The sequence below is a fragment of the Epargyreus clarus genome, unplaced genomic scaffold (genome assembly GCF_041222505.1).
Source record: "Epargyreus clarus isolate Ecla_fem2 unplaced genomic scaffold, WU_Ecla_fem_2.2 ptg000016l, whole genome shotgun sequence".
Taxonomy (NCBI): domain Eukaryota; kingdom Metazoa; phylum Arthropoda; class Insecta; order Lepidoptera; family Hesperiidae; genus Epargyreus; species Epargyreus clarus.
In genome coordinates this window covers 2,936,865-2,963,957 of record NW_027332224.1, presented here as the reverse complement: position 1 = coordinate 2,963,957, position 27,093 = coordinate 2,936,865, and the positions used below count along the sequence as shown (strand labels likewise).

The 27,093-nt window shown below is 38.7% G+C and overlaps 1 protein-coding gene across 10 annotated transcripts in view; it reads left to right on the top strand.

Annotated features, from left to right (window-relative positions):
* Nucleotides 1-27,093, top strand: part of LOC140748462 (phosphatidylinositol 4-phosphate 5-kinase type-1 alpha) — an 86,731-nt gene that overhangs the window by 3,879 nt on the left and 55,759 nt on the right. For all 10 annotated transcript variants that reach the window (XM_073081268.1, XM_073081264.1, XM_073081266.1 and 7 more), the window contains exon 3: nucleotides 2,458-2,596. In XM_073081268.1, the coding sequence (XP_072937369.1) occupies nucleotides 2,458-2,596 (139 nt within the window). The remainder of the gene's footprint in view (nucleotides 1-2,457; nucleotides 2,597-27,093) is intronic.

The following is a 27,093-nucleotide window of genomic DNA, read 5'->3' as shown; positions in this document are numbered from 1 at the left end:
AAGTTTTCAAAGGTATGTGAAGTCTACCAATACGCACTTGGCCAGTGTGGTGGACTATGGCCTATCCTTCTCATTCTGAGAGGGGACTCATGCCCAGTAATGGGACAGTAGTCGACGAGTATTGATTACACATTTCCCCTCTTAGAGGAAAACGCAGACTGGCTTGCAGCCAGTGTCTGAAATGGGCATACTACAAACGAAATGAGTCACTATATGATAGGGTTGCCAGCGATCTTTTAAGGAAATATTATTTGTATGTAAAACTAAAGTAATTTACGAAATTTTATATATTTTGTAAATCTTTTGTATTAATTTTATATATGTTGTAAGTCTTATGTGTGCATAAATAAATAATATAATCATATTATATCAAAAAAATATTTCTGTATAAAACCTGCAATATTTGTTATTGATAAAAAAAACATGGTGTCGACTTTAGTCTGTGGATTTTGTAAAAAAAATCACACTTCTCATTTTTCGCAAACGCCCCTAAACTTAAAAAATCTAACTATATATAACTCGAAGGTGACTGACTGACATAGTGATCTATCAACGCTCAGCTCAAACCACTGGACGGATCGGGCTGAAATTTAGCATGCAGGTAGATGTTATGACGTAGGCATCCGCTAAGAAAGGGTTTTGATCAATTCTACCCCCAAGGGGATAAAATAGGGGATGAAAATATTACTACGTAACGCGAGCGAAGTCGGGGTCAAAAGCTCGTGTTGTATATATTTTATCACCGGCACACTAAGTATTGGCCAAAATAACATTAATTTTCTGACGATCTTTTTTTCGCTGACCCTAAAATATTGAATACATCTGCTCATGAAAACATGTCGGAGGAGGGCTGGACCATTTAATAACCGATAAAAATATAGTGATATGTAGATATCTTCACAATTACGTAAAGCAAATGACAATTAATTTCTAATGCACACAAAACGAAAAATCAGAGTTGCCTGAATTTGCACCTGGGACCTCCCGAATGAGAGACCGAGTAATAAACCACTAGACCATAACTTATTGTAAGTAAATAATAGATATATTTTTTTAATTAAACTGAACGTTCAAAATAGATAGAAATCGGGTTCACAGATTCCGTTACTCTGTTACGTACATACATACATACAACCCAAGCTAATAAAAGCGTGTTAAAAATATATATGGCCATATAATACAGCGTGGGTGGCAACCCTACTCTCTGCATACTTATTTGCATAGACCGACGACCTCTGCTAAGTTGACGGAACTAAATCCCTTTATTTGTCTGTTGTTATGCTTTTTTACTGCCAGAAACTTCGAGAATGAATCATTGGACAAGTCTGTTTATGACTGTACTTATATTACTACAAGTACTTAAATAAATATTATTAAATACATATAAATAGGCTAACGGTGTTAATAATGATGTTATTAATAAGAAATCTCAAAGATATGTGAAGTCTAACAATACGCAATTGGCCAGCGCGGTGGACTATGACCTTATTCTTCTCATTCCGAGAGGACATCCGTACCCAGCCGTGGGACAGTAAGGGGTTGACGATGATTAGTAATAATCAATCTATCTAAAGTTTTGGTTACCAAGATCAACATTTGACAGATTCTGACTACTAAAAAAAAACAAATTAAAAAAAATTGTTAATATTTGTCTACGTGCGAGTCGCACACAAAGGACGTACCTTTAAATTTTCATTTTTATTTTGTTATGTTCATTGTGAAAATGTATTTTTTTTATAATGTAAGAGTAGCAGACGAGCATGCAGTCCATCTGATGGTAAGTGGCTACTACCGCCCATGGACATCTGTAATCAACCCCAGATAAGATAAGACCTACCTGAGGTCGGCCACAGATGCGCCGCTACCCCTGAGGACTAAGCTGGAACGCCTCGGAAAAGTCTGTCTCCCTTACCACACCCTTCAAACCGGAACACAGCAGCTCCTAACACAGCTGGTATTAGGCAGAAATAGGTGTGGCGGTGGTGCCGCCGGAGTCGAACCAAAAAGGGTTCTACCACCTTCAAATTAAAGTATTTGTTTTAAAGCGGCCACCGTTAAACATAATCTGTAAAAATGGAGTATATCTGGTACAGTTCAAGGGATAGAGCCCTGCGAAAGACGGACAGACAGCGGAAGCTTAGTAATCACCTAATAACGTTCCGTTTCTACTTTTACCCTATGGGCTGTACCCTTAAAAAAATTGTAAAAATATATTTTTTAATAATCGTTACTCTATAATAATCGCCGACTATATAATAAAGCTTTCAACTATAACACACAAACACCCAACTCAAATTTACCAAAAATACCAAAACAACCCAACCAAAATTAATTAACTTTCAAAGCCCGGCCTAGAATCGAACCCGGAACCCTTCACCAGTCATTACAGCGAGCGCCATATGATTCATAACTATCCCATCTACCTCCTAGAAGACTAACACACCTTTCTTCTTGCAGCCGGCCGTGGGGCCGTCGGGTGCGATGGGCAAAGTGCACAAGTCGGACCGCAAGATCGGTCACCGGCGCGTCGGGGAGGGCGGGGAGATCACCTACAAGAAGATACAGTCGTCGCAGATCATGGGCTCCATACAACTTGGTGAGTTTAGGATTAGTTTACCACTAGTTAGGGTCGTGTGAAGTCTACTAATCCGCAATTGGCTAGTGCGGTGGATTATGGTCTAAAACTCCCACTCTGATAGGGAAACCGTGTACAGCAGTGAGACAGTAATGGAATGATGACAACTATCTAAAAGGTGGTACAACTATACGTGATTCGAATCAGGACGACACTTCCACATCTACTTGTGTCTAATAACAGCAGTGTCAAGCGCTGCTGTGTTCTAGTTTGAAGGGTATGCCTTATGGATATCCCTTACGATACATAATTTTGTGATGCGTTTCAGCTAAATTCACAGAGGTAGCGGCGCATCTGTGGCCGACCTCAGATAGGAATCTAATCATATCTGGGGTTGATTACAGATGTCCAACGACAGAAGCCACCTAGCATTAGGTGAACTGCTGCTCGTCTGCTACTCCTATTTTATATAAAAAAGGGAGATCGTAGGTTCGAGTCTCACTACAAAACCTCTAATTTTCTAAATTATATACGTTTTAGGAATTAGTTAGAGGTAGTAGAAAAAAAAACGAAAAATCGAAACTAAACTTCAGGGTTCTATAAAAAAGGTTCTTAAGTGTCGGGTGTAGTCTAGCGATCCTTCTATTGCACGGTGGACTACCTCGATACTCTCGTACTGAGAAGCGATTTGTGTCCAGCAGTGGGACAGTAATGGGTTGAAAGTGTTGAAACCAAACTACATAGCTAGCTCGTACGCTACATTTACTACGTATCATAATCATAACAATCCTTTGAACAGCTCAGCTCAATCTTGCTTGCGATTCCAAAAAAAGTGACTAATCAATAAATTGAAGATGACACGTTATTGCTTTCGGAAGCATCTCGCTGCTAAAGATTTAGGCGACTTGCACACATAATGACACACGACTGACGTCACAAGTATGCAAAACATTGGAAACTTTGTTTAATTTTTTGCATAACTTTCTGACTCAGTTTGCATGAGATGCTTAAAGGTGAAGCAATTTAAACGGGGCCTTTTCAAGATGCCTTTTCTAAGGCATATGTTGTCTAGTCATATTTATAAAATGAGATTAATTTTATTGAAGTAATCCAAGAAAGGGTGTTAGCCGACATTATTATGACTGCAGTACTTTGAAATTAGTGCGAAATTCAGCCTTTCGCGTTGGCAGTCCTGGGTTCGAATCCCACGCAAGCTTAACGAAACTTGCACCTCGCAGTTATGTGCGTATTACATTAATTAACTCTGACCAATACGCATTCGGCCAGAGCTGTGGACTATGCCCTAAACCCTTGTCAATCTAAGAGGCGACGAGGCTAGCTTACTTGTGAGGCTATAGGGGCAGCTACAAGAGATTCAAATATCGTCTTTCTTTCAAACGGATTTCTACCGTTTGGCGTAGCTAAGAGTGTCAGTTATCTCCATAGAAATGCAAAAACCACAGTTACATACACCAACTGTCTTCCCCTGTATGATCGGCTGACACTCTTAGTATTACTTACGGCCTTTTTTCTTAAAAACCCCCCGGTGGCCATCCTCGGCGCTGCGTAGAGGGCTCCGGGATCTCCAAAGGAACGCAACCGGAGCCCTCTTAGCGCGTTGCCCCGTCGGGCTCCGCCCAGGTGAGCTTGACGCTCGCCACACCGTCTGGTGCGTATGACCACACATACCGCCGTCCTTCCCGGGGCCGCTGGCTGGGCGGTTTGAGCTCCCACTCTTGCCACCCGCAACCCCGGAAGCCCCCTTTTAGTCGCTTCTTACGACAGGCAGGGGATACCGTAACCCTATTCTGGTCCCGAAACTACAGGGACAACTACTTACGGCCTACAACTTTATTAACACCCATACACCATTTAAAAAATGTTCCCTGTACCTTAGACTCTATGCTAAGGTAAGGCCTCTAAGGTTTAGAGACCTACGATATTCAAGAAGCTGTTATTACAAGCCCGTATGGTGTAACACCATACCCTTGACATCGTATCTTTAACGATAGCCCATCGTTTACACGGTGTACACGCGTCGTGTTTACAAAACAAACGTTCAAACATTTCACACGTAAAACTGGTAGTCCGCTCTGAATATAGAAATGAATCTCGTCGCCATAGCAAATTGTATGACTACACCTGCTCGCAACAACTTCAGAGCGGACTAGCAGTTTGGCGATAAACGGTTTTTACGTTTTTAACGTTTCTACACTCGCAGTCCCACACTAGGATTCCCTGTATCGTGGGCGCTATGGACACACACAGAGACAAATACACAGACACCCAGACCCAGAAACGGAAACCTAAATTCTTTGTTTAGAAATCTGTCTGGCCGGGGATTGAACCACGGTCCCTATGCACGTCAGACCGGTATGATGACCGCTTCGCCACTTCATCAACGACCGAACGAACGATCAGCGAATGTAAGAACGATGCGTATCCTGGCCTTTTCATAATGTAGAAATACCGAACCCATTCATCCTATCTGATGGTAAGTGGTCACTTCCTCGCATGAACATCTGTCATCAACGGTTGTGGCGGTGGTGACGCCGGATTCGAACCACAGAGGGTACTACCACCTTTAAGATAAGTTTCCTACCGTATGTCGGGCACAGATGCTTTGCTATCCCTGAGGATATGTTGCTATGTTGAATGACTTGTTTAATTGCTTTTTCTTAACCACGGCTTTTAAACCAGAATACGTCACCGCCAACCCTGTAGGTGTCCCTGTTGGGCCATAGTCTCCTCATAGAGTAAGAGAGGAGAGACTTCATACATTTTTAAGAACTTTTTTAAAATATTCAGACATGTAGGTTAGCTCACAATGATTTCCTTCACCGTTTAAGCAAGTGATCAATCCTTACTTCCTTACTAATATTCATCATCAACCCATTACTGTCCCACTGCTGGGCACGGGTCTCCTCTCAGAATGAGAAGGATTAGGCCAAAGTCCACCGCGCTGGCCAAGTGCGTATTGGTAGACTTCACATACCTTTAAGATTTTTTATAAATCTCTCAGGTATGCAGGTTTCCTCACGATGTTTTCCTTCACCGTTTAAGCAAGTGATAATTAATTTCTAATACGCACATAAATTTGAAAATCAGAGGTGCGTGCCTGGGATTTGAACCTCGGACCTCTCGATCGAGAGGCCCCGTTTCTTAACCACTAGGCTATCACTGCATTTTATAAATCCGAAAGTAACTCTGTCTGGTTGTCTCTTCTTCACGCCTAAACCACTGAACCGATTTTAATGAAATTTTGTACAAAGATAGTCTGAGACCCGAGAAAGGACATAGGATAGTTTTTATCCCGGAAATCCCACGGGAACTGGGGATGGCGAACTAAGATCGATTAATCGGACAATCGATCTTTTGGACCCCAAACATCGATTATTTTAATCGATATTAGTAAGGATTGAATCGTAGCGGCTACCAGGCTACCAGATATCCTTGCTAATAGGTACCTATATATTGATTAGCAAGTCTATAGGTGTGAATGAGAATAAAATATACAGTGTAGGGTACGTGCGTATTGAGTATACATGTGTCTCTGTAGGTATGAATGAGAATAAAGTATAGTGTACTAGTGGTGCCCGCGGCTTCGCCCGCATTTTAAAGAAATAATATGACATACATAAAACGGAAAATGTGTACCTGCATTGGGATGGCAGTGGTGCCATCTGTCGAAAATTGGTCTTACCAACTCCCAAACCCTCGTGGGCTCTTGGACACCAACTTTGCTAAAGATCATCACTTGATCAAATGCATAGTTTCCGATTCTATAACTACTTACTTAAAAATTAATTAAAAAAACCTTTTCCCACGGACTAAATTGTGGATCTAAACCATTCTCAAGTCCCCTTGAACACACACAACAAATTTTATCAAAATCAGTCCAGTCGTTTAGGAGGAGTTCAGTGACATACACTCGCACATAAGAACTATATATATAAAGATGTATATGTGAGGTCGTATACATGTGTTGTTCAGCAATTATTGGTGCGGAAGGGCAGATATATTTAGCGTTGTCATAGATGGGAAATGGGGCAATGTGCTAACTTGACCCATAGGTGCGGTTATATAGAACTGGACAAGAGGGTGCGGTTATATTACGGGAGGTTTTTTGAACTTGTCGCAATTGTTAAAGTGTTTAAGTGTGCGAATATAAAGAATGTGATTGGAAAAGGGTATTTCTGTATTATAAAGTGTAGGATGGGAAAGGGTGCGTTTATATTAAGTGACTTTATTACTGAATATTTAATCAAAAACTAAGCTTAGTAGCATACCTATTTTTGATGTGAAACATCTATAGCCGCACGTAAAACCGATTTCTGGCGTGGCGACGCATGCCATGCCGACGCGTCGCCACGCTATACGATGGTATATATATACAGTCTATATGCAGTAGTGTGTACGGTGTAGCGACGCCATGCGCAATCGAATTCAATAAATAGTCATCGTTATCTGGAAAAAAATCGTAATAGTTTATTTTATCATTATGACATATTTAGTTCCTATCACAATATGTTCTTTTCTGCATATTACTTTTACAAAATAATGTCGATGTTTCACATCTGCCAGGCGTCCTGTGACGGCTCACATTTTTTTTAATTGTGTTAAAAAAATAACGCCTAGGATTTTTCATGTGTAACCGGGTACTATGGACACACATACAATACAAAATAATGATATATATTTGTATATTGTATTAGAATAAACAAACACTTAGAACCATATCAGAAATTTTAATCCATCGTCAAATAAATAAAAAAATAAAGAAAATCATTTAGATATGTCTGGCCGGGAATCGAACCCGCACCCGATTACGTCAGGCCGGTTTGGTGACCGCTTCGGCACGATAAATTTTTAAATATAATATTGTTTTTTTTTTCAATGTTATAATATAGTAATACAATTGAAACTGCATCTCCCACGATGGCACACGAGGTCAGGTGACGTCACAGGTGAATGGTGACCCCAAGAACAAATTGTTCGGTCAACTTGCAATAAAATTGTTTCACTTGACCTTTAAGACAAGATTTTGAATCGAGTGGTACGTGTGATTCTCGGAACTGACTTTTTTGATATTGAAGTAGATAATGAGCATGCAGACCATCTGATGGTAAAATTAGTTTCGCTACGAATTAAATAAGAATTTATACGTGGTAGAACTTTTTGTGGTTCGAATCCGGTGGCACCACCACACCTATTTCTGACTATTAACAGCAGTATTAAGCGCTGCTGTGTTCTGGTTTAAAGGGTGTGGTAAGGGAGTCATACTTTTCCGAGGCATACCAGCTTAGTCCTCAGGGGTAGCGACGCGTCTGTGGTCTACCTCAGGTAGGAATATTTGATCCTATCTGGGGTTGATTACAGATGTCCATGGGCAGCAGTAGCCACTTACTCATCAAGTGGACTGCATGCTCGTCAGCTACTTATATATCATAAAAAATATGTTTGTTTTAAATCCGCTAATCTCGGAACATAGAACTACTGCCGCCCATCGAAATCTGTAATCAACCCCAGATAGGAATACATATTCCTGACCTGAGCTCGGCCACAGATGCGCCGCTACCCCTGAGGACTAAGCTGTAGCGCCTCGGACAAGTACGTCTCCCTTAATCATCATTAATGATCTCTTCAGCTTCATAATATACAATGGATTTTTATAACCTTGCGGTGTTTACATTATAATTACAAACCCATTAATGTTCTCAGGACATCTCAATGGAACTGTAATTGCATAACGCGGAATCTTTGTACCGCGGAATGCCTCTAATTACAATTACAAATAACTCATACATATTGATGTGAGTGTGACGTCATCGCGTTCTTGTGTGTGTGTGTGTGTGTGTGTGTGTGTGTGTGTGTGTGTGTGTGTGTGTGTGTGTGTGTGTGTTTATATTATTGAAGTGGCGAGCTTGCGGTTGATGGCACGTGGCTACTGCCGCCCAGAGACAACGGAAATCAACTACAGATTTTTTTGTAATATAGGAGTAGTAGACGAGCATGCTATCCACCTGATGGTAAGTGGCTACTGCCGCCCATGGATATTTGTAATCAACCTCAGATAAGATTAGGACGAGCATGCAGTCCACCTGATGATAAGTGACTACTGCTGATCATGGACATATGCAATTAACCTTACATAAAATTAGTCCTACCTGATGTCGGCCATAGATGCGCCGCTACCCCTAAGGAATAATTTGGAACGCCTCCCTTACTACACTTACAATCAGAACACAGCAGCGCTACACTGCTGTTATAAAGCAGAAATAGGAGTGCCGGCGGTACCTTTCGTATTACGGAGTTTCCTCACCTTTAAGTGATAAATACATAAATGTAAAACATCCCTGTGAATATGAAAATCTTTTCAAATTGGGCAGAAACATCTACTTAAATCTCTGTACATGAATATTTCGCGAGCGGTCGGCACACCGGATGTCTGTCTGTATTACTCTGTATGAATAATTCTGTGTGCTTATGAATATTTTGGTGGTATCATAACGGGGGTGATTTTACTGGGGATGAATTAGAGATGAAGACTTTCGGGATACTTTTGCGTGGAGTGGTGTGTTTCTTATACGAAGCGTGTAGGATTAGTTTTTCGACGACCTGTGTGGCGGAGCGGTCACCATAATGATATGATTCGCCTCTGTTCCTGGTTCGAATCTCGGTTAGAAAGATCTGGATTTTTTTATAATATAGGAGTAGCAGACGAGCATACAGTCCATCTGATGGTAAGTGGCCCCTGCCGCCCATGGACATCTGTAATCAACCCCAGATAGGATTAGGTATTCCTACCTGAGGTCGGCCACAGATGCGCCGCTACCCCTAAGGTCTAAGCTGGAACGCCTCGGAAAAGTCTGTCTCCCTTACCACACCCTACAAACCGGAACACAGCAGCGACTAGGTGTGGCGGTGGTGCCGCCGGAGTCGAACCACAAAGGGTTCTACCACCTTCAAAATGATGATTTTTTACTTCTGTTCTAGGTCTGGGTGTTTGTGTATTCGTCTTTGTGTGTCCATAGCATCCATGTCGCAGGGAATTTAAAGTGGAGCGATGAGTGTATAAAGTGCCTTATTTAAGTTTTTATCCAACTGCTTCAGGACAGTAATATTTTTCGAAAGTATGTATGTATGTCTGTCTGTCTCATTCTTTGTCACGCCATGCATCCCAAACGGCATGACGTATTTTAACATGTGTGATGTCGTTGTATTCGTTTAAATTGTGGGAGGCATATATAATATTTTTAAAGCAGTCGGTTTTGTTTGGATAACAATTCTCTAGTTGCGCATAGAAAAATGTGTGTTTGAAACAGGCGTTGTTTTATACACGAGGCATTCCAGCTTAGTTTTTCTGTATACCAAGTTTCGCAGTCAAGGTGTTAAGGCGATTATAAAAGGTGTTATAATTTAGTCCCTCTGGATAGGGTTTATTTCGATTTTAAAATTGATGTTAATGTATATCTAAGCAGTAGTACAGTGGTGTGAAATTCGGTCTCACATTGTAGAGGACCACGGTTCGAATCACATTGTTTATAAACAGTATACACATTTGTGTGATACGATTGATTGAGTAGCGAGTGTGTTACGATATATTAAGTGGTTGATTAGATGATTAATTAGTGAACGTGCCAATAGTTTACTACGAATCATAGAGCGTTCCCGATTCGGTGTGATGAATCATGGTTTCTTCTGGGTCTGCGGTGAACTTGATGACGTCACCAGATAGATATAACATTTTTAGTTGTCTAACAAATACAATCCTCATCAACCCATTACTGTCCTAATGCTGGGCACGGGTCTCCTCTCAGAATGAGAAGGATTAGGCCATAGTCAACCGCGCTGGACAAGTGCGTATTGTTAGACTTCACATACCTTTGAGATTTTTTTTTTATAAATCTCTCAGGTATGCAGGTTTCCTCACGATGATTTCCTTCACCGTTCAGCAAGTGATAATTAATTTCTAATACGCACATAACTTTGAAAAGCCAGAGGTGCGTGCCTGGGAGTTGAACCTCGGACCCCTCGATCGAGAGGCAGAGTTTCTTAACAACTAGGCTATCAGTGCCACAAATACAATAGAGTATACAATATGCAATACCCCCGCTCCCTTTTCTTTCTCCCCTATCATTGCCCTTTGTCTTTCTATTTCCTCTTGCTTCTCTTTTTTCCCTTTCCTCTCTTTCTAATAGTATGTTTTCCTTCTTCCGTCCCTTTCCCTCCTCTTTCTGTTCGGACTTGAAAATTAAGATATATATTTGTTTACAATCACATTCAGATGGGGGATGGGTCTTCAGTTATTAAGTAAGATTCATTGTATTAATTAGTTAATTAATTAGCAAACGTGCCAACAGTTCACTACGAATCATAAAGCGTTCCCGGTTCCATTGTGACCGGTGCGGTGAATCATGGCTCCGTTTGGGGCTGCGGTGACGTCACTCGTCAGCTGATAGTCTGACAGATTTACACAAAAAAATGTCCAAATTAAAATTACTACAAAAATAAGAGAGACTGCTACATAAGAGTTGAAGTGCCATTTCAATATTTCTCTCTCCCTTTCCTCTTGTAGCTTTCTATAGTTCTGTCTCTTTCTCTACCGCTTTGTATTGTTATCCGTCTCACTCTCAAAACAAAAATAAGAGAGGCAATGCTACATAAGAGTTGAAGAAACAGTGCCTCTTCAATATTTCTCTCTCCCTTTTCTCTTGTAGCTTTCTATAGTTCTGTCTCTTTCTCTACCGCTTTGTATTGTTATCCGTCTCACTCTCAAAACAAAAATAAGAGAGGCAATGCTACATAAGAGTTGAAGAAACAGTGACTCTTCAATATTTCTCTCTCCCTTTCCCCTTGTAGCTTTGTATAGTTCTGTCACTCTCTCTCTCACCCTCTCCGATTACTCTTTTTTCCGTCTTCTCACCCTTCTTTCTCTCTATGGTGGTACAGTGCCTTTAGTTACTATTATGCTATGATACATTAAGTGGTTGATTGGATAATTAATTAGTAAAGGTGTCAACAGTTTACTACGAAGCATAAAGCGTTCACAGTACCATTGTGGCTAATCCTATCTGGGGTTGATTACAGATGTCCATGGGCGGCAGTAGCCACTTACCACCAGGTGGACTGCATGCTCGTCTGCTATTCTTATATTATAAAAAAAGTGTGTATAAAAACATACACTGTGCTCTCTCTTTTTCCTTTTCTCTGTCTCTATCTCTTTATCTCTCTCCAATTTCTTTTTTTTTTAATCCGTCTGACTTATCATTCTCTTCTCTGCGTAGAGACATGAATACGCAAATTTTCATTTCATTACTTTTCAATTTAGTCTTCCTAGGTATAAGTATGGTTGTCCCTGTAGTACCGGGACCAGAATAGGGCTACGGTAACCCTTGCCTGTCGGTAACCCCGGGAAGGACAGCGGTTTGTGTGGTCGCATATCGCTGTAATCACCAGGGGATGTGAGAGGAGCGTAAATCGCTCCCCCCAGGGCAGAGCCCGATAAAAGGGCATCGCGTTAGGAGGACTCCGGTTGTGTTCCGTTGGAGATCCCGGAGTTCTCCACCAAACGCTGAGGACGGCCACCGGGGGGGTTTTAGTGTGGTAAAAATCCCACATAACCCGGCGTCACTCCCATAGCGTCGGGTACCTTTTGAAGGTTTCCCCCTCGCAAACAAAAAAAAAAAAAAGGTATACGTATGGTATACAGTGTTTTAAGAAGTTGTTAAGTGGACTACAACGTACTAAACACTTGATTAATTAGTAAAGGTATCAACAGTTGACTACGAAGCATAAAGCGTTCACAGTACCTTTGTGACCGGCGCGGTGAATCATGGCTCCGTTCGGGGCTGCGGTGACGTCAACCCTATTGATATGATTTTTGTAGTAGTTCAACGACATACAATTGTGACATTGACCTACCACACTACTACAGATTACACGGAGAATTTGAACTCTTACCTCCCTCTCTGTCTCTTTTTCTCTCTCCGTCTCTCGTCAATATCTTTTTTTAATTACCTTCCGCGTATTATTCTCCTCTCTGTGTCGATATAAAAACTACAAAAAATTGCGTTTAGTTACTATCATATTTAGTCTTTTTCGATGGAAGTGTGTTACAGTGTCTTAGGTAGTTTCTAAGTGCGCTACGATATATTAAGTGGTTGATTAAATTGTTAACAATTAATTAGTAAAGGTGTCAACAGTTGACTACGAAGCATAAAGCGTTCACAGTACCATTGTGGCCGGCGCGGTGAATCATAACTCTGTTCGGGGCTGCGGTGACGTCAACCCTATTGATATGATTTTTGTAGTAGTTCAACAACATACAATAGTGACATTGACCTACTGTTCAATAAGCGTCGAATTTTCTCTAAGCAGCATCTGAATTAAAAGAGCACCAAAATTAAGAATGTGATACAATGACGAGTCGTTTTGAATAAATATGTCTTTGTCGACATTTTCGTTTTGAATTAAATACTGGAAGATCCAACAATGAAGGTTGTGATAGCCCAGTGGTTAAGAAACGTGGCCTCTCGATCGAGCGGTTTGAGGTTCAAATCCCAGGCACGCACCTCTGATTTTTCGAAATTATGTGCGTATTAGAAATTAATTATCACTTGCTAAAAACGGCGAAGTAAAACATTGTGAGGAAACCTGCATACCTGGGAGATTTATATTAAAAAAAAACCTAAAGGTATGTGAAGTCTACCAATACGCACTTGGCCAGCGCGGTGGACTATGGCCTAACCCGTCCCATTCTGAGAGGAGACCCGTGTCCAGCAGTGGGACAATAATGGGTTGATGATGACTAGATCCAAAATCCATTTGTTTGTAAGTTCAGGGATTATATTATCTTGTAGAAATAGTATAGACTTATCTTTTTAGCCGACTCCAGAGGGTAATGTTTTCGAACGTATTATTGTATGTCTTATGTTTAAGCGCCTGACACCTCAATTGGTTTGACGAATTTGCACATGAAATATGAAGTTTCGTTGGATTCATCGAAACCGTGGGGTAGAGATGGGCAAAGAACCCGGTTTAAACCCTGTGCAGGGTTTAAACCCAATAAATACCCGTTTATTTCCTCCCACTGGGTATTTATCTGGGTGTTTATAAAATGAGTTAATAAAATCTACACAAAGCTTTTAAAATAGTTCAAATGTTTATTTAATAGATATACTATAGGTTTTTACTGTATTTCTAATGTTTTTACATTTTTAAATATAACATTTTTAGGGGTTCATCTATTTTTATTACATTTTTAATTATTATTTATTTGAGGAAACAAATATCGCACAACTAAAACAAATAAATATATCTCTCGTATACTATTGCACAGGTGGTGTGGGAATATGGGCATATAATGTAAAATGTAATTCTTACGTAATATCTTAATAATTATAGCTTTAAGAAAAAAAATATAAACATTATTTTATAGAAAATTTTAAGTGCTACAACTTTGGTCCAAGGTACCTACTTTTCGATAAAATTTACCGTTTTCGAGAAAAATCCAGAAAGCCGAAAACTTTGACGTTTGACCCCGAATAAGTGCCGACACACACATCGATGAGGACTTTTAGAACTCTACTTGTGATGGTAAACCCAAGGTCTCTACGGAAATTTAGCTTTATGTTATTTGATTACTATTTTTATGTCTAAATTGACCGGACTATAAAAACTCCTCTATCAAAATGTTTCAATGTCATTTTCTGTAAATTAATTAGAAAAAAGTTAAAAAAAGTCTTCCCAAAGTTTAATCTATTATTGTTATTATCTTTGTTATTTTTGGTTTAACGACAAAAAGTTATAGAACTAAAATTATAGATAAATCAATTTGAAACCATAATTGTTCTTACTAAATTTCTGTGCGACGAATAGTTTGCCTGGTAGAGCGTAAAAACGCTTAGTGCCCCTTTTTTCAAGATGGCGGCCGAGGGACAACAGTTGGGACTCCACAAATTAGGATTTAACTGTACACTAAGCCCTTTACACTAATCATTGACATCTATAAAATAAAATCGGGTCTTCGAAAATTGCAACCCAAATGTAACACATCCGAATGGACTATAACATGACTATAACAGCGTAGTTAAATGAAATATGTGCTTTTAGAGCGCATATTTAGTGAATTGTTTACAATATTATTTTAAAAATGATATTACACGAAGAAAATAAAAATATGAATGACAATAGTTTACACCCGCTGTTTGGGTGTTTATTTGGGTTTAAACCCTATTTCACCCAAAATACCCGGTTTAAACCCGTATCCACCCATTGGGTTTAAACCCTCTGCCCATCTCTACGTGGGAGTGATACAGGCTATATATTTAAGCATTTTATTTTTACAATATTACTAATTAAAACGAATACTTATATTCTCAATTTAATAATATGTAACGTCAGCTGTATATCGATACCTTAATTCGCAAATAAGCCACTTTTTTTCAAAATGTTTTTTTTTATTTATTTTGATAGTAAATGGTGTTGAACGAAATGAAAATAAATAAAAAAACATTTTGACAAAAAGTGGAGTTGGTTGATTTGCGAATTAAGGTATCGATTATGTAATTCAGTTTGTCAAATTTTGCCCTCCATTATAGTTTTAACAATTCCTGTCTCTTATGTCTTGATTCATTTTTGTATGATTAAAACTAAATATCAACTGATGCTTATAAACGAGTTACCGTTACGGATTTCATACACGACCATACATCGCCCACATACATACAGTTGACCTACTGTTGTTGTATCGTCAGTAACACATATGGCGCTTTACTCGTCATAATGTTGACATTAACACGACTGATTAGAGTTTATCTCGTTTGTATTGTAATAAATTAATAATTGGCTGTAGAAAAGTATGGAGGCGTTATTTTTGTTTCATTACTTCATGACGACCCGCGTGGCAGAGCGGTCACCATACCGGTCTGACGCGCAAAGGGTCTCGGGTTCGATCCCCGGCCAGACAGATATCTGAATGATGAATTTAGATTTCTGTTTCCGGGTCTGGGTGTTTGTGTATTTGTCTATGTGTGTGTCCATGGCACCCACGACACAGGGAATCCTAGTGTGGGGCTGTGAGTGTAGAAAGCGTTAAGCGGTACAGCGTTATTACTAAATAGTGGCCAAGGCTTCGCCCGCATTCAAAAAAAGTCATGACATACACATAACTGAAAATTTGTACCAACTCAGAAACCTTCGTGGGATCATGCACAACAACTTTGCTAAAGATCATCACATGATCAATTCACACTTTACGATTCTATAAAGAACATACAGGCAAGTGAAGGTGGTAGAACCCTTTGTGGTTCGACTCCGGCGGCACCACCGCCACACCTATTTCTTCTTCATAACAGCAGTGTTAAGCGCTGCTGTGTTGGTAGATCTCACACACATTTAAAACTTTTTTTTAGAAATCTGAGACATGTAGATTTCTTCACGATATGGACATTTTCCTTCGCCGTTGTACCTTGTATAAAAATGAATGTTTGCCTTTTTTTATAATATAGGAGTAGCAGACGGGCATGCAGTCCACCTGATGGTAAGTGGCTACTGCCGCCCATGGACATCTGTAATCAACCCCAGATAGGATAGATATTCCTACTTGAGATCGGCCACAGATGCGCCGCTACCCCTGAGGACTAAGCTGGAACGCTTCGGAAAAGTCTGTCTTCCTTACCACACTAAGAGGTCACCTGCGCCCAGCAGTGGGACGGTAATGGATTAACAACGTTGCTTCAGACATGAAAATAATATAAGCACATCAAAATGAATTGTATTCTAGACGATCCTCTTTTTACGCTGGCAAATTTTAGATGCTATTTATTCTGTACTAGTTTTTGCCCGCGGTTTCGCCCGCGTTTAAAAGAAAATAATATGACATACTAACATACATAAAACTGAAAATTCGTACCTTCATTGGAACGACAGTGGCGCCATCTGGCGAAAATTGGTCGTACCAACTCTGGAACCTTCGTGAGCTCATGGACAACAACTTTGCTAAAGATCATCACTTGATCAAATGCGTAGTTAACGATTCAATCCTTACTAATATCGATTAATATAACCTTTTTTTTCGTCCAAAAGATCGATCCCCCGTTTAATCGATCTTAGATCACCGTCCCTAGTTTCCGTGGGATTTCCGGGATAAAAACTATCCTATGTCCTTTTTCGGGTCTCACACTATCTTTGTACAAAACATTAAAATTGGTTCAGTGGTTTAGGCGTGAAGAAGAGACAACCAGACAGACTTACAGACAGACAGACAGAGTTACTTTCGGATTTATAATATTAGTAAGGATGACCTTTTTTCTGCGAAATCCGCCCGCTGCATACTTTATCAGCTATGTTTTCGTTGTTGCCAAAATTGGCTGTCGACCGTAGCAATACACGATTAATCATCACCAACCCATTACTGTTCCACTGCTGGGCACGGGTCTCCTCTCATAATGAGAAGGATTAGGGCATAGTCTGCCGCGCTGGCCAAGAGCGTATTGGTAGACTTCACATACCTTTGAAAACTTTGTTTGAAGATCTCACAATTATGCAGGATTCTTTAAGTTTTCCTTTATCTTTAAAGTAAATGATAATAAATTTTGAATACGTACGTAACTTTGAAAAATCAGAGGTGCGTGGGATTTGAACCTCGGACCCCGTGATTGAGAGGTGACGTTTCAACCACAAGGCTAGCACTGGACAGTAGATTAAGCAAATTAATTATCTAATTTTAAGACGGATACAATTTATTTCAATTATCTTTGTCTCGACTATGAAATGTGACTAATCTCAACTAATTAGTGTGTATTTTAGATTGTATCTGTTAATTACATCAAACATACAATTAATAGGGCTTAAAGGTCAATAAAATTAATGTTTTGTGTAAATAAAAGTAGCTATAACTTATGGCAATTATGAATGTAATTAAAAATGGCCCGCGATTGATTCGCGTTACAAAGTGTATTTTGGGGTTTCGTTGTTTTAGGGTTCTGTACCCAAAGGGTAAAAACGGAACCCTATTACAAAGCCTGCGCTGTCTGTCCGTCTGTCTGCCTATCACAGGGCACGCAAAAGTTCTCAGTTCTCTTGAACTGTTATGTATAGAAAAATTTTTACACGCTTTATATTAGCTTCACTTGTATGTTTGTCAGTAACTCCGTTTTTCAGTAGAAAGAGATCAACATACATCCTTATCTTACTCTGCATGTATGAAAGAATGAAATAAAATACTTTTCTACTGTTTAGTTGATTTTGTCATAAAAGCGTGTTTTTTAGTTTTTGAACTATATTTATTACAAATCCTGTGTAACAGTGGCCGCTATAACAACATATACTAAAAATAAACCGCTATTTTTCGGCGTTTTCATCTTTATTACTTCACTATGTAAGCATGTCACAATAATAATGATAACAAATACTAAAAATAAATGAAAATTTGTTGATACAAAACCTTTCTTGCGAGTTCGACTCGTACTTGGTCACTTTCTTAAAACAAGCTGTATAACTCTATATACAGGTGAGGTAAATAGATTTTTATAAATATAATTAGGAACTCCGCGGCTTCGCCCGCGTTTAAAAAAATAACATGACATACATATAACTGAAAATCTGTACCTTCATTGGAATGACAGTGGCGCCATCTGTCGAAAATTGGTCGTAACAACACAGAAACCTTCGTGGGCTCATGCACAACAACTTTGCTAAAGATCATCACGTGATCAAATGCATAGTTTACGATTCTGTAAAGGACATACAGACAAACATTCATTTATATATGACGACCCGCGTGGCGGATCGGTCACTATACCGGTCTTACGCGCAATGGGTTCCGGGTTTGATCCCCGGCCAGACAGATATCTATATGGTGAATTTAGGTGTCTGTTTCTCGGTCTGGGTGTTTGTGTGTTTGTTTATGTGTGTCCATGACACCCACGACACAGGGAATCCTAGCGTGGAGCTGAAAGTAGAAAGATTTTTTATATATGTATATAGGTAAATAGATTATTATGCATTTTTAGTTTTTATCAAAATCTGTCTCGTGCATTCTATAAAAATCACTTTGTATATAAACAGTTATATAATCAATGATATTGGTCAAAGTTCAATAAAACGTTGTAACGATTGATAAATTTTGCAGTTGTTAGTTATTGAGGAAAACGTGCAAAAATACTGCAAATAAGTATTCGAATTATCGCTAATTTTAGCTTAAAATAGCACTACTTTGACATTATACATGTTCTAGGCGACTAATGTGGTAATACCCTTCGGGGTTGAACTCTGGAGGCACCACCACCATGTGCCAGATATGGTATAAACTTCCTTATGAAGTATTCCCGGAGCGCTATGAGGCTATGTCATGGAACTCTTCAAAAAGGACGCAAAAAGAGCTCTAGTCCAAAACCGGCGAGGTAATGACGACATTTATGGACATCTGTAATCAACCTCAGACAATATTACGTTCCTACCTGACGTAGGGCACAGACCCGTTACTACCCTTGAGGGCCTAAGTTGGAACGCCTCGGATAAGTATGTGTCCCTTACCACACCTTTCAAAACAGAATACAAGAACCCTTAACATTGTATTTTTATACTAGCTGACCCGGCAAACTTTGTACCCCCTCAAAATCTATTTATCAAGTATATTTCATATAAAATATAGCCTATGTTACTCGTGGATAATGTAGCTTTCGAATGGTGAAAGAATTTTTAAAATCGGTCCAGTAGTTTTTGAGCCTATTCATTACAACCAAACAAACAAACAAAGTTTTCCTATTTATAATATTAGTATAGATGTAAGTGTGGCGGTGCTGCCCCCGGAGTCGAACCACCTTCATTGTAGAGAAATAGAAGTTTATTACGTTACATAGTCTGTGTTCAAGTTGGAATCTCACCGATTTTAAACTCAAATTTGTTACTAGTTAAATTCTTATAAACTATTTACCACAAACACGGCGGTAGTGTGCCCTTGAACGTGCCTGAACCGCAGTGATACTGATAATAGACAGGTTTCCAAATAAATGGAAATGTGGAAACTATTGGTATATTTTCGTACATGGTGTATAGTTGTTTATAGTATGTTTGTTTGTATGTTAGGTTGTATGTTTGTCTGTTACGCTTTCACTGGTAAACTGTTGATCAGATTTTGAAAAATGCCAAATAGAGATAGTTTGAATACTTTCAAGTAAGGTAATTTGTGATTAAAAATCAAAAAGCAGTGAAATTGTGATATTTTTTATAATATAGGAATAGGAGACGAGCATACAGTCCACTTGATGGTAAGTGGCTACCGCCGCTCATGCACATCTGTAATCAACCCCAGGTAGGATTAGATATTCCTACCTGAGGTCGACAGATGCGCCGCTACCCCTGAGGCCTAGCTGGAACGCCTCGGAAAAGTATGTCTCCCTTACCACTTACCACACTCTTCAAAACGAAACACAGCAGCGCCTAACACTATGTGTTGGAAGTATTAGAATTTCTACTTGTATTAATCCATACCTCGCGACTGTGTTTGTTAAGCTGTGACAACTAAAGCGCTGAACCGATTTGTATAAACAACGAACATCGGATATCTATACTTCTATACTGATATTATAAAGAGGAAAACTTTGTTTGTTTGATTGTAATGAATAGGCTCAAAAACTACTGGACCGATTTTAAAAATTCTTTCACCATTCAAAAGCTTCATTATCCACGAGTAACATAGGCTATATTTTATATGAAATATATTTGATAAATAGATTTTGAGGCGGTACAAAGTTTGCCGGGTCAGGTAGTATTTTATAAATCAAAAGATTTTCAAACCAACTTCAAAAAAATATATAAGAGTTTGTGGAGTCTTAGGCAGTATTTAATATTTATCGTTTTCCATGACACATACAAAATCATGAAGAAAAACCGGTCAATTTTAAGTAAATGAAAATCCATCACAAATTAATACTATTGCCAGCAATTCTTGTCGAGACGCCCCAAGGTCCAACGTTTGGGTTTTTGTCTCTTACGCTCCGTGCGCCTTTTCCTTATTACGTAAATTGACTTCGCTTCATTATTTTCGACGAAATGTGTGTGACGTCATTTTGACATGGTACAGGCTCGGTAACAATATTGGTTACTTAAAAGGGTATAATAGTTTCTTTTCATTTCAACAATCTTTAAGTAAATTCCCTTATAGCTCTTACCCTCAGAATCCTTGGGTTGTGCGCGTTGATGAACACAATACAACTTTGTAGAAATATACTACTTATTTCCTGGATTTAAGCCCTTTGACACCTGACCACCAAGATTAGGTGTCTAAGGGTGTTTTTTTTTTTAAATATTGAAGTAGCGAATAAGCGTACAGGCTACCTGAAGCAATCCATCAGGGTTAGTAAGAGTCTACCATCTTACCCCAATTATTAATAAGCAATCTGTCCAATTTCGACAAACGAAAGATCAATTTCACAATGTCTGGTATGAAGAAATTGTGAAATGTCAATGTGGGAAATTCGTAAGATTGGATAGATTGGTATTAAATTTCGTTCTATTCTATATGGAGTTAGTTACAGATTTCCACGAGAACTCACCGTTACGTACACTGCATGCTCGTTTGCTTTTTCACTTTTATAAATAACTAGCTGACCCGGTAAACGTTGTGTTGCCGTATAAATAAAAAAATGTTAAAGGGTAAACAACCCTTATCTCTTACGGGTATGAAAAATAGATAGTAGCCGATTCTCACACCTACTAAATTTGCATATAAAATTTGGTGAAATTCGGTAAAGCCGTTTCGGAGGAGTACGGTAACTAACATTGTGACACGAGAATTTTTATATATAAGATTTGCCAAGTGCGACTCGAAATCTCACATTGAGGGTTCCGTACCAGTCAATTTTTTATTTTATGTGTTGTCATAGCAGCCATAGAAGTGAATGCATTGTGAAAATATGAGTTGTCCACCAATTACGTTTCTATAGATAAAGCTAAAAACTTCGAAAATTTGCGGTTTCTTATATGGCGATCCCCATTTATTTTCAAGATTTCTTTGTTTTTAGTATTTGTTGTTATAGCGCATACCATTATACATATCCTGTGGAAAGTTTCTATTACGGTTACAGGAGATAGCGCCCTGTGACATATTGACCGACGGACAGGCAGCGGAGAGGCTTAGTAATAAGGCTCTGTTTTTACCCTTACAGTACCCTTACCATGAGTTTTGACAACTATGACTGTTTTGGTATTTGTTTACGTATTTGCCCATACAATTTCCAATCAACGCCCCTAGCGGATTGTATCAGAACTATAGTGTCTACGTAACGTACGTAGAGTAAACGTAACGTAAAATTGTGGGATGTTTTGAAAACTCATGGTACGGGTACACGTACAGATCCCTAAAATACGTGATTTGTTATATAATTGTGTAATATAGTATAGATATATAAACATATGCCAAACAATAATGCTGTCATTTGACATTGGCTGATAGTGTAACCCTGAAACGAATTATTTCCTCCACACGCCAGGAAGTGATGCTATCCTCCATAACAATGATGTTTCTGTGTATATTTACTGTGGGAACGTTATATATAGAGTACAGACCACCCGTATATTCGTTTATATGTATGTATACCAGCATTGAACGTATCAGAATAATTTTGTCTGATTTTCTAAATGATATTTTGACAGACACGGCCCGCGATTGCGCGGTTCCCAAGTTTTGATCTGTTTTCATCATTAACTTTTTTCTCTTAGGTTCTATGTCAAAATGTTGTAGAATCAAAGTTGCAGATAATTCAATTTAAAACGATTATTGTTTTTAAAAAACATCTGTGCGGCGAATAGTTTGCCTGATATATCGTGAAAACGCATTTGCACCCCTCTTTCAAGATGGCGGCCAAAATTTGCGAGCCCATAAACATGAATTTAGCTTCACGCAACTCCCCCTTGACGTCTAAAAAGTAAAATTGCGCTCTTTTTCGCTTGTATGCTAAGGACCAAACATTGAAACATTTCGATTGACTAAAACTGACAAGGGTTTTAATTTCTATTCTAACCATAGATAAGTAAAGATTACTCACTCCTAACAAGAAAATGTACCCAGTTTTGAGATTTGAAATAGTTGCGTAAAAAAGCTTTGCCACGTCTCCGTGCTAAAATGTCCCTAAAATATTTGAAATAATTATTTATGTATTATGTAAATTACGCAGTATTAGTTATTTATTCGTAAATTTTCTCTAAAAATGTATTTATTTGTCAAGAATTCAAAAAAAGAACTTACTAATAAGCCATTTGTGGCTTCATTCAATTTCAAGGCGGCGAAGTATCTTTACTAATCTATGATTCTAACATAATAATTTTATTGTAGTACTTTTTTTTGGTTAACTTTACTAATATGTCCTCTTTCTACAAATACCTACATGAATAAAGTGTGCTCCAAATACACGTTTAAAAAGAAAGTTATTGCTCATTTCTTTAAAAAACTTAAATAATTACATTTTATATTTGCTCTTTGTTTATCATAGTTAACTATTTAATTGTTATATATCTATTTACATGTCCTTTTTTTCTCTCTCTTTTCTTTATATTCTCATGTTTGACTTTATCTTTCTATCCTTCTATTCTTTTTTATTTTTTTTATATTTTTTTTTCTCTTTCTCTTCTTTCAATTATTAATATTAACAGGTATTTTGCGCCGCCTTTATATTTTCTGCACATCCTTAAGGTTGACTGGTAGAAAATGCTACTTAGCATTAAGTCCGCCTATTGTACCACTATTTTTATTGGTCAATAAAGTGTAATAAAAAAAAATAATAATAAAACATCTATTTAGACATTTATAATAATCACGTATTAGGAGTCTATTCAGTAAGTTCGTCAACGAATATAGGAAACAAGAACGCCCGTGACCTTAGTGCAAAAACACACGGCGCGTTTTCCTGCTCGTTCGCAACGTGTCTAATTTGTATTGAAAAGGTTTTTGGCAGTTTTTTCCTTCAAACCTCTATTTATAAACAAAATATATTTATATAAAATAGATTCTTGAAAAAGTAGTCTACCATTCCTCTGTAATTCATTTCCTTAACCAAGTCCATATAGAACAGGGCTTTTACCTGAAGCTGATCACAGTACAATCCTATTTGGATTTGATGGCAGATGTCCATAACAGCAGTGATTATATAACATCAGGTGGACTGACGCTTTGCTAAACCTATTACGAAGGTGGTAGAACCCTCTTCGCCTCGTCTCAGGAGTCACCACTGTCACACCTATTTCTGCCATAAGACAGCAGATTTAATTGTTGCCGCGTTTTAGTTTGAAGTATGTACTCTTATATCATCTGGGGTTCAATACAGATTTCAATGAGCGGCAGTAGCCAATTACCATCAGGTAGACTGCGTGCTTCTCTATATTCTAAATCTATTTAGTAAATCTATTTAATATATGAAGAGGTATATTTTGTAGTATGTAATGAGCTAATGAGATATGAATCATGCTACAAGACCCCCTGGATAGACGTTGTTGGTACGTAAAGTAGATTATTATGTTATCCAGTTTTAATAGTGTTCTACCGCTACATATACAGCAGACTTTTTTATTATTTTTTAACATAATAGGTATATCTTTTATCTACACTAATATTATAAATAGGAAAACTTTGTTTGTTTGGTTGCAATGAATAGGCTCAAAAACGAGTGGACCGATTTTAAAAATTCTTTCACCATTCGTAAGCTACATTATCCACGAGTAACATAGGCTATATTTTATATGAAATATATTTGATAAATAGATTTTGAGGCGGTACAAAGTTTGCCGGGTCAGCTTGTTCACCATATTATGAATGTGGTAAAACCTTTCCGGCTTGATATCGGAGGCACTACCACTACGCCTATTCCAGAATGATATAAGCAGTGTTCCTGTTAGAAGGGTATGGTAAGGGAGACATACTATTTCGATGCGTTCCAGCATAGTCCTCCGCAGTTACGCAAGGCGCAGTTGGCCGACTTCAAATGGGAATTTAATCTTATTTGAGATGTTTGTGGGCGGCAGTAGCCACTTACCATCAGATGGACTGTATGCTCGTCTGCTACTTCTATATTATTAAAAAAAAATCGACATACATTACCTTCCGTAGGCTGGTAAAATACTAAAAAAACAATTCATACACAGTTACACACATACAATCCATTCACAGATGTTATCGCAAACCTAATCGTTATTGCAATTGTAAATGCATTTGACCATTAGCCGTCAAACCCCCCATGCGCCTCCACCCTTAGTTCGATACACGTTACAGGTAAAAATAGAAAATTCAATAACCAACCTGAATTGTTTACACTACAATATGTAGTCGATGAAGCGTACCCACCGCTGGTGTGCTGTCTGCTATGTGAAATGGATGTTGGTTAGTTGTTGGTTTCTGTGGTCATGATATCATGTATGTATTGTGGTGTGTTTCAACTCTGAAGTGTGTTCGGGATTGATTGTGCTGAAATAGTAATTACCATAGAAATACCATTTCGATCGCGCAAAGTAGCCCTACTAAATGTTGGCGGAAATTCTACAAAGTTAGGATAAAAGTTATTCCCCATCCAGTATCAAAGTATACGATGGTAGATGCTCCAATGTATACTTTTGTTTTTTTTACAAGGGGGAACCTTAAAAAGGTACCCAGTGCGTGGGAGCGTAAAGGGGTTCTGGGGTATGTGGGATTCTTACCGTAATAAAAACCCCCCGGTGACGGAGAGTGCCGCTGGTGGCATGTTGTCATGTGGATTGGATGTTGGTTAGTTCTCGGCTTTCGTCTAGTTAGTAGCGTGGTGTGTCTGAAGTGTGTTCGGGAATTATAGTCCTGTACCCTTTACTACGATTTCCTAGTTCTGACACAATCCGCTAGGGGCGCTGATTGGAATTTGTATGGGCAAATACGTAAACAAATACCAAAACAGTCATATTTGTCGAAACGTAAAAACTCCTGGTAAGGGTACTGTAATGCTTACAAGGTGGTAGAACTCTTTATGGTTTGAAAGGTGAGGTAAGGGAGACGGTGTTATCCGAAGCTTTCCAACTAGAACTCAGGGGTAGCGGCTCATCTGTGGTCGGTCAGGTGGGAGTCTGGTTTTGTCTCGGTTGATTACTCGTACAGATGTCCATGGGCGGCAGTAGTCACAGACCATTAGGATTGCATGCTTGTCTGTTACTTTTATACTATATAGATACTATACTCAGGCTCATATATTTTTGTTTATTGTGTTCTCTTTCACTGTTATAGTACGTGAAATTTAATTACTAATACTTCCATAACTCCTTCGAAAAGAAACCCGGATCTCCTACTTCAGAGGCCAGAGGCCAAGTCAATCACGACTTCTGGTTTTTTCATAATATAGGAGTAGCAGACGAGCATGCAGTCCACCCGTTGGTAAGTGGCTGCTGCCGCCCATGGACATCTGTAACCCCATATCGGATTAGGTATTCCTGCCTGAGGTTGGCCACAGATGTGTCGCTACCCATGAGGACTAAGCTGGAACGCCTCGGAAAAGTATATCTTCGTTACCCTTCAAACCAGAACGCAGCAGCGCTTAACACGGCTGTTATGAGGAAGAAATAGGTGTGGCGGTTGTGCCGCCGGATTCGAACCACCTTCTGATAATAAACTTTAATTTTAATAATTTTAGTGTTTGCATTGTGAAACGTGCCGAGCACTACCGAATGGTGTTTCTTATCTGTAAACAACTGGACGTTATTTTTGCGGTTTTCTTCGACCGTGATGTGAGGTGTATTGTAGGTTTTAGAGTTCGGTATGGGAAGGGTAAAAACGGGGGACTATTACTAAGCTGTCTGTCTGGCCGTGTGTCTCAGGGACCTATATGTACCTTGTACCGTAATAGATAGTCTTACATTTTTAATAAAGTGTATACTACTATGGCTGCCCGAACAAATTCTATGAAATATTTAACATAAAAAGCTGTTTTTCCGGTATTGAACCGTAATAGGAAAACAGTTCAAATTTTCACATACCATAACTACAAAATGAACAGATGCTAAAATAAAATACAATGAAAATTTGGTGATAGGTACAGAACCCTCCGTGTGTAAGTCAATTCGTACCAATTATTAAAAATATCTAATGGGCATAATGCGGAAACCTGCATACCTGAGAATTCTTAAAAAAAAAGTTTTCAAAGGTATGTGAAGTCTACCAATTCGCACTTGGACAGTGCGGTGGACTATGGCCTAATCCTTCTCATTCTGAGAGGACAACCGTGCCCAGCAGTGGGACAGTAATAGGTTGTTGATGATGTAAGTCAGCCGGCATCCACATCCTTTCACTAAAACACAAGAATTGCTTGTTTTAGATAAATACAATCATTGATGGAAAATTGATTGTGAGACGTTTTTAACGATTTTCCAAAATTTGCAAACGACAAATTGTCCCTTTGCAAATTTTACTTTGACACCAATTACTTTGCTTAGTAAAGATTTTCAAAGTAGTAAACGGAATATATTGAGCTAGTTTAAAACTTTACGAAGTTAAAAAGGTTACGTGA